We start from the raw sequence: 9,285 nt of genomic DNA, 5'->3' as shown, positions 1-9,285 counted from the left end.
TTCAAACCATCCCCTGCTTGCCTTGAAAGTAAATGAACTAGCACTTTCACCTCCAGTAGTTTTCAATAGATCTTCGTAAATTTGAAGAGCTTTTTCGCGGATGAGAGCTTCACTAATGCTGTCCCCTGCCAACATCTTTTCCTTGGTGAAGATAAGAAGCAACTTTTCCATTTCTTCCATTATCTGAGGCCTTTGCTTACTAATTGCTGTCACTCCCATTGCAACATCAGCTTTCTTTAACACTTCCTTATGCTTCAAGATAGTGGAAATGGTTGACTTTGCCATTTTGTACTTCGATGCGAGGTCGGACACCCGTAGACCACTTTCATATTCTGCTATTATTTCTTTCTTCCGTTCGATAGTGGTCCTCACTGTTTTTCTCTTTGCCTTCCCCTTATCACGATCTCTCTTAGGACCCATCATTAAGGGCTAGCGCAACAGAAAAAAGTTGAAAATTGGAAAGAAATACGTACGCAAACAAACTGCGTAAGCCTTACTCCGTTGGCGGTCTGAGTTGAACTGGCGCTTGAACTGGCCGAAAAGAGCCGAGGAGCGCGTTCGGGTCGGCCGAAAAGAGCCGAGGAGCGCGTTCGGCTCGGCTCGGCTCGGCTCGGCTAGGCTCGGCTAGTCGAGCACCTAGGCTCGGCTAGTCGAGCACCGAAAATCTGATTGAGGTCCGATGCATTACCTACTTGATTTTTTTGGTCGAGCACCGATTTGGTCGAGTATAGAGGCGTTCAAAGACCGAGGTACCACTGTATATGTATATATGTATATATGTATGTATATATATGTATATATATATATATATATATATATATATATATATATATATATATATATATATATATATATATATGTATGTATATATATGTATATATATATATATATATATATATATATATATGTATGTATATATATGTATATATATATATATATATATATATATATATATGTATATATATATATGTATATATATATATATTTATATATATATATATATATATAAATATATATATATATATATATTTTTTTTTTTCCCACACTAACATCTCCATTTCAGATGTCAAAAAGTGTTTGTGGCTCCCAGTGTTGTCAAAATAGCGCTTTGAGTGATAAAGGTTGCCTACCCATGGTATATAATCCATCCATACTGAGTCGTTAATTCAACCTCTTTTCTTTCAAGGCTCCGTGAAGTGTCAGAGAAACTCAACAAATATAGTTTCATCAGGTGAGTTTGTTAATATCTTGACTTGAACATGTTTTGTTTCTTTACTTTGTTTAGTCTTTTCTTCCTATTTTTGTGTATCAATATAGTCATCCACATCTTAGCCTGTTGGAGCAGGCCACATTGAAACAGTGTGTTGTTGGGCCAAACCATGCTGGGTTTCTTCTAGAGGTAATGCTGTTTTACATTAAGATATAACATAGAGTACACATTAGTAGTGTTTAATAAGTCGGCTTTGCTAATACCGTATTCTCACAGCCGAAAGACGCTCCGAATTTAATGATGCAGTCTCAGTTGCGGGTGCTAGTTCTGTATTGAACACACAAGACGCACCGTATAGTTAGGCACTAGCCTAAAATGTGGTAAAATGCGTACATGCTCATGTGTGTTTTTGAAAAATGCAGCAAGATCAAAACTGAGTTCTGTTGTACTTAATTACTTTGTACTTTTTACAATTTACAGTGTTCCCTCATTTTCCGCACTTAGTGGGGATCGAACCCACCCCCTCTCCCCCCCGCCCTGTCCACACACGCACACACACTTTTTTGAATTAAAAAAGCTATATTGTGGAGAGACGCGATGTTAAAGTTTCTTGCATTGCAAACAGACGCATTGACCGTCATCGGACATGCCACAGGCACCCCCCCCATGTCGTCCTTGAGTGGAGCCCGTAACTGACCAAACATCATATTAGCAAAACAGAGTTTACTCTCAAATTTCCAATTCATTACAACAGTGCCCTGTTTTTTCTTTTCCGTATTGCTCCCGCCACTACTCGTAAGGGTGTCTTTTTGTTGGTGCCATTTTTCAAGGTTTCATTCATTCAAACGGCGTGATCAATGTCACTCAGCAAAAACTTAGCATATACGATGCACCACATCATAAGACGCCTCAATTTTGGCACTAATTTAAGAGTTTTAAATGTACCTTATAGCCGTGAAAATACAGTAAATGATTACTTGATTATTACTGTTTCACATTATTTTCACGCTACTGTTTGGTTTTCTTTTGAGCTGTTGACATCGTACTACAATCCAATCTTAATAAATTACAAAATTCAAGTTGTCAATGATCCTTATTTACGAGTGAACTATGAATTATTGCAATATGTATTTGATGATATAAAAAGAAGCATTACGTAACCTTTAAAGTTTCTTAATTTCCCAAGTTAAAGATTTGTACTTTTCCATAGGATGGACGTGTATGTAGAATCAGCTTTGCTGTCCAGCCTGATCGCCTGGAGCTTAGCAAACCGGATGGCACTGAAGGGTGAGTCTCCACCCACAGACTAGGGCCCAACTGATGCAGATTTTTATTTTTTTTGGACATCCTTATTTCAAAATTAAAACAAACCGTGCCGGGAGATCCCCCTCTTGTAAAAAAGATTTCTTATAATAGCTTGCGAACGTGGGAGTTACTCAGGTGGGGAAGACGTGCTTCAAATTCGTGCCCAGAGAGACGCATAAACTCCTACAGGGGCAATGCCTGTATGTATGATGTTGTTAAATTTTTAAGGTGATATGTGAAAGCTAAAGTGATGTATGATGTCAGTTTAATGTGATTGCTGTGGAAATTTCAGCTAGTTTAATTTTCTCTTTTACACTTGCTGTGAATGTGCTATCAAAGAACTTGGCTGATTCGAGTTATCGTTTTAATTTTTAATTTCACTCTGCTGATGTTAATGCCAAGATGTGTATTCAAAGCTACATACTACTATGAGGACGTCTTATGTTATCACTTTAAAGTTTAGCTTGCTGTCTAGCTTGGACCAAGCTTATATGCTTCTCAGCGAAGACAGTACAGTTTCACTTCGTTGTTAAGAAATAGACTCGATTGAAATAACTGAGCTAACCAAGGAAAAATATTCATACCGGACATAAAGCAAATGGTTCATGATCAACATGACACAAAACTTAAGCATGTCTACAAAACAAAATAAAACTAAGAAGATAAAATACAAAACAATATTTGCAAACCCTACATTAAGTCACAAACACATATTACTCACATATGTAAATGAATGAAAATACTGTCTGTACTGTACAAAACCATGTTACGAACAATTGGAACTAATAATGCTCCCAATATGCTCAGAGATGAACCAACTGGCAAATGCCCCCCCACTCCCATCCCCTTACTATCCATCAGGTGCTCGCTTGAAAAAGTTAATTTTCATATCTTTTGTGTCATAAATGTAGTGAGAAATATTACTGTTTTTCATTTGGGCAACAGTTTTCTTTTTGGTACTATGACATTTTGGTACTATGAAATGACAATGAATCTTGTTCTGCTTATTTTTTTTGTTTGTTTCATCTTATGTTATACTGTCAAAGTGGTTTATAGTTAGCTTAAAAAAAGCAGTTGGCCACATAGTATTTTTGTGGAAAAAGGCATGCTCCTTACAAATAAAAACTGAACAAAAGTAAGAAAAAAATACAGTCTCCCTTTGTTATACTGTCTTGCAAACATGACACACATAGTATGGTGGTTCTTTGCATTTGTATAAATTGAAGCAGGAATCATTTTTAAGTAATTGAATCGAATCGTTTTTAATCGAAAATCGTTGAGAATCGAAAATGGCTGCTGCGATGTTTGTGGTTCAACAGCCCTTCCAAACAAGAGTTCTCTACAAGATAAAATGCGGTGCAAGAACAAGGTTTATCTGAAGATGAAAATGGGGGCCAAAAGGTGCAGAACAACAGTAAAATACTTTGCAGTACTGTACCTAAAGAGTAATTTTATTTATTTATTTATTTATAGTTATTTGTATGGTGTTCCGGTTTACACTCAAATTCGGGTTACACCACGTCTAAAGAACGGATCTGCGTCGTAAGTCGAGGACCCCCTGTATACATAATACACACACACGCACACACACACACACACACACACACACACACACACACACACACACACACAGTAGAAAATTTAAAATAGCACAATGCCTTTAAAACGGGTTTCCGAAGTCGATCCTTGAGGGCCGGTGTCCTGCATGTTTTCGGGGTGTCTTTCCCTGACGCACCTGATTCAAATGATCAGCTTATCAGCAAACTCAGCAGAAGCCTGATTGCTATCCTGATTATTTGAATCATCTGTGTTGGGGAATGAAATCTTGAAAACATGCGGGGCAGCGGCCGTCGGGGACCGATTTTGGAAACCCCTGCTTCAAAAAGGAAAGATAAAAACGTATGACTGAATACCTGGTCACCTCGATCAGAAAGTGCTTCTATCTTTTTTACTGAATTCAGAAGGTGTTTGAGCATAATCGCTATTATCCAAAAACAAAATTGTGGATTTTGGAAAGTCAGAGACGGTAGTAACTCTGCAACCGCAAGCCATGGTGCCAGGTGACCAAAAAAATTATCAAATAAAAGTCATATCTGGTTATTGATGTATTACACGCTCATACACACACACACAAACACACACACACTCACACACACAAGGGGGGGAATGCCATTTGAAAAATGGTTCAGTTCTAGGTTTCCAGTTTGGTTGGCATGCTTCGTCTATTCATAGGCATGCACAACTATCTCTTTTTTTTTTTGTGAGACACAGCAGCATACGATATCAATAATTATCACCAATGAGTGGTAATGCTAACCATCATTCATCTCACGGCGCTCCTCTACGATGCTCTTTTTACACAATTTCATTGCTTGCTTATGCACCATGCAAACATTTGTTACACCCACCTCCAGTCTAAAAACCCTGGCGGCCGCCACCATATACCAGTTTCAAGTGCCAGAATTGACAGCAAGTCCACGAAGCATGCAGTATTTATAGCTCCAATGCAAGATCCTCTGGTGCATTGAGCGAGATTACAGCTTGCCTGAAATTGCTGTAATGTATTTGCATCATAATAGGTGGATTTATTATCTTGAGTTTATATTTAGGAGAGTGTTTTTTAGATCACAAACCATTGTTGTGCTAAATTACTTAATTTGTTAACCAGCATACCCCCCAACAGTGACATTATCGTTTGTCACAATGGTTTCTGAAAACATTTATTATCCAGAAAAATGTTATGGAAGGCCTACCATTGTCTATCATGCTGGCTATATTTGCACAGGCAAATGGTCAATGTCTTCTTGAAGTACAATACTTATCTTGCCAGCAGAACATTCTACGTCTTCAGTAGCTGCAAAATAGTTGTAATAATGCTGATAATTTTAGAGCTTCGTTACTTTGGAAAAAAAAAAAATGTTAGGACTTTGTCTTGGTCCCAGTTGTTGGTTTATTGAACACGTTTTTTTTTTTAACTTATATAATCATATAATCATTTTGTTAATTTGTCTCAAATGCACTGTTGTTTGTGTGGCTTATTAGACACACCTTTGCCACCTCACATTATTTTCCCTTTGCAAGTTGAGGGTTATACATTTATCATTTGAATTTTGTGTAACTGTGGTTATGCTGAATGCATATTCAAACAAAATGCCCATTTTAAACAAATCGGCAGTGAAACATACAAACATTTATCACTTATCTTGAGAAAGCAGCCGCAGCCCCAAAAACCAAGTACTTTGAAAAAAAGTCTTGAAGGAGGAATGAGTTGCAGCCAATTCTGATTCCCAAGGGTGTTGCCATGTTAGCCTCTAGCATAACCATTAATTTGAGTTTTAAGAAACTAATCCTGAGCCAAGGGGTATATTTTGCCAAATACATTACCTGGGATAATTTTCCACTCTTCTCCCAAGTAATAAAGAAATGAGTGGAACTCTTCTAGGTTTGTAACTGATCTCCCATCTTTTGTTTCCAGTTCAAAGTTGAGCACTGGTTCAGGGACAGGAAGGAGCTCCAGGCCAGGTAGGACTAGTGATCCTCCCTGGTTCCTGTCTGGTTCTGACACACTTGGCAGACTGGCAGGCAACACCCTTGGGTAAGTTCTGGCAGGGTTGACAGAGACAAACGGTCAGGTAAAATTTCAGTGTATAGACCCTTGTTAGTCATTGCCACACAATCTTAGCCCTCTTCAGTATAGCTATCATTGGGCACTTTGTCTTTCTATCTTGTGTTAATTTATATAGTAATGATGACTAACTTCCCAAATTCTGACAGTTTAAGGAAAAAAAAAAGATTTAACTCCCAAAGCAATCATATAAAAACGTACAAAATAAATCATACATGTACTTGTTTTTTTTTTTTTCTTGTGTTGAGAGAGAACCACTTGTATAAAAGAAACTGTTGTGTATCTGCTGTCACAGTGACCAATCATTTTTCAGTCTGGTGTTACTGTTTATTCAAAGCCTTTTCTATCTCAGGAACATATTACTTGACTTTATCTCTCATTTTTTTGTACAGGAGTCGCTGGAGTTCTGCTGTAAATGGAGGTAGTGGGGGAAGCGGAAGCGGAGGTGCAGCAGGAGGGGGAGGAGCAGGCGGGGGAACCAGTGGGAGTGGAGGGAGTGGTGGAGGAGGTGGCAGTGGCAACACTTCAGGCAGATCGTCAACAGCAGCTCGTGATTCCCGTCGACAGACCAGGGTGATCCGTACAGGAAGAGATCGGGGATCAGGTCTTCTCGGTAGCCAGCCTCAACCTGTCATACCAGCCTCAGTCATCCCTGAAGAACTTATATCCCAGGTACAAGTGGTCTTTCATTTAAGATGATATGCATAAATACTATAGATTTTTTTTTTTTAATACAAGAAGTATGGTCTTTACGTGTAAGCTACCTGTTTCCAAAATTGTTGAACAGTAAGGTGATGAAACACATTGGTAAATATGACCCTGTCCCAGCTTTTGTGGAATGTATTGCCACACTAAAGTACACTAAATATATTGTAGTGTACTCCATTAAATATTGGTTGAACTGGATTTACAGATCATTGTATTATGTTTTGCTCTGTTTAACACAACATCCTAACTTCATTAGAATGTGGTTTCTAGACTGGTGAAACAACATATACAGAAACATTCCCCCCAAAAAAGAGAACTAATTTACGTAAATCCTATGGACATAATTATTTGGAACACAGTCCAATTGCCAAATGTATGACGATATTGTCAGATAATGTAATACAGCTAATTAATTCACACTATTATTACTAGGCCCAAGTAGTTCTTCAGGGGAAATCCAGGAGTGTAATCATTCGGGAACTACAAAGAACCAACCTGGATGTCAACCTGGCCGTCAACAACTTGCTAAGTAGAGATGATGAAGATGGAGATGATGGAGACGACACAGCAAGCGAGTCCTACCTCCCTGGAGGTATGTCATTCAATTAAAAATTTTGAGATACAGAATTTAGACTTCTCTTACTAATACTTTCGCCTGTCATAATCTTACGTTTTTCGGGACGATCTATCTACCCAGAATGTATCTCGATAAAACTTTTTTTTTTTTAAATGCCCCTGATATAGTGATGTGTCGGAACACAAGTAAGTAAAGTACATTCTATTTAAGTGCAATTATCTTTAAATTCTCAATCCTCAACAGTTAAAGTATATTTTACAGTTGTACTGCCTTACGTTTAAAAAAAAAAAACAACTAAGAATAGCCTGGTTTATTCGGGGCCAATTAGAAAAAATCGGAGTAATGAAACAAAGAAAATGCTCCATACAAACATCTCAGTGAGAATAAAAAGACCAAATCCAAATGGATTTTTATTCGGAATCACGAGGGTGGTATACTATATTCTTGTGTTCTGTCTGCGCAAGGTCTGTCTTGACACAAATGCGTATTTACATGTTGTATCATATATGCATTTTTTTAAATGGCGGCATGTTACCAAAGCTCTTCTGCAATAGATCTCAAACAATAAGTCGATATAGTAATTATTTGGACAGACCTACTTTTTTTTTTGCAATATAATAGTAAGAGAAGTTAAGAATAAAGTCTGGATGATGGCATTGATGTATTAGTACAGTCTAATGGATGACAACTGTCTCGCTGTGAAAATAATTTTAACCCTCCAGTCTTTCTGCCTTTTTCCCAAGCAGAGGACCTGATGTCCTTATTGGATGCAGACATTCACTCAGCCCATCCCAGTGTGATTATTGATGCAGATGCTATGTTCTCTGAGGACATAAGTTATTATGGATATCCCTCTTTTCGACGATCTTCTCTGTCTCGCCTAGGATCGTCCAGAGGTAACTCATTAATGCATTAACAGCATCTTAACTAGGCCTGGGCAATTAACGGAATTGAATTGTAATTTTTTATTGGATTCTTAAAGTCTCAAATATTTTATAAACATAGAAAGATTATTCTGCTGAACGCTGCAATGCGTTTGCAAGTGATATAAATTAGTCTCAACCTCTGGAAATCACTGTTCTTCAAATGACATATAATATACTGTCTTAACATCACGTACAAAATCTGAAGGACTACGTACACATGTTATGTAACAATAGGCAAAGGCTCATTTTCATCCCAATTTGTGAGAAACAAGTTAGATTAATAGAGCTCAATCGCAATTTTCTTCTACTGCTCTATTATTTTATTCTCTTATCTCATTGTGTGTACTCAATAAATGCACAGCGCCTCATTGCCCCTATATGTTCTATATGTGCATAACAAGAACAAATTCAAAACAACCAACAGACATTTCCACATGATATGCCATTAAGTACAATATCTGGACTCCCAGGTTAGCCCACTCAGTCCCAAGACAGTGAAAATAAAAGTAGAACATAATAAGATCTTTGTATACCTGCTTTTCAATGGCAACAAATGCATTCTTTTCTACATAAAACAAAAACATAGAAATGAGGATGATGCTTGATAATGGTTTGAATTTGAGCAGAGGTGTAGATTTAGCTGAATGAAAATGCAATAATCTTAAATTTTGTATGATATTTACAAGGTGTTTTTCTACTTGACAAAATCAGTAAGGAGTATTCAAGAATATTGTGCAAAACGCAGGGACAAATGGGCATAAGACTATGATGGTCGTTTTGACAAGTTCAGTTTTAGCAGTTGAATAACTGGTGAGTTTTTAAATCAATTAAATCAATTTTTTAATTAGTTGGGATTTTAGCATCAGTGAAACCAATCTGCCTTATTATGTTTTCTATAATTGTGCTTAAATGGTGCTTAAAATCAGTTCAATAA

General features: G+C 37.4%; 1 protein-coding gene across 11 annotated transcripts in view; it reads left to right on the top strand.

Moving 5' to 3' along the window:
• Positions 1-9,285, top strand: part of ubr5 (ubiquitin protein ligase E3 component n-recognin 5) — a 57,203-nt gene that overhangs the window by 6,189 nt on the left and 41,729 nt on the right. For 8 of the 11 annotated variants that reach the window (XM_088410371.1, XM_088410370.1, XM_088410368.1 and 5 more), the window contains exons 2-8: positions 1,187-1,231; positions 1,318-1,399; positions 2,421-2,497; positions 5,991-6,110; positions 6,533-6,812; positions 7,281-7,440; positions 8,169-8,321. In XM_088410371.1, the coding sequence (XP_088266497.1) occupies positions 1,187-1,231; positions 1,318-1,399; positions 2,421-2,497; positions 5,991-6,110; positions 6,533-6,812; positions 7,281-7,440; positions 8,169-8,321 (917 nt within the window). The remainder of the gene's footprint in view (positions 1-1,186; positions 1,232-1,317; positions 1,400-2,420; positions 2,498-5,990; positions 6,111-6,532; positions 6,813-7,280; positions 7,441-8,168; positions 8,322-9,285) is intronic. The other 3 variants (XM_088410373.1, XM_088410363.1, XM_088410372.1) reach the window with 2 other exon arrangements.

This window comes from Hippichthys cyanospilos, chromosome 3, assembly GCF_059441005.1.
Source record: "Hippichthys cyanospilos isolate Australia breed blue-spotted pipefish chromosome 3, RoL_Hcya_1.0, whole genome shotgun sequence".
NCBI lineage: Eukaryota > Metazoa > Chordata > Actinopteri > Syngnathiformes > Syngnathidae > Hippichthys > Hippichthys cyanospilos.
This window is presented reverse-complemented; position numbering and strand designations above follow the sequence as displayed.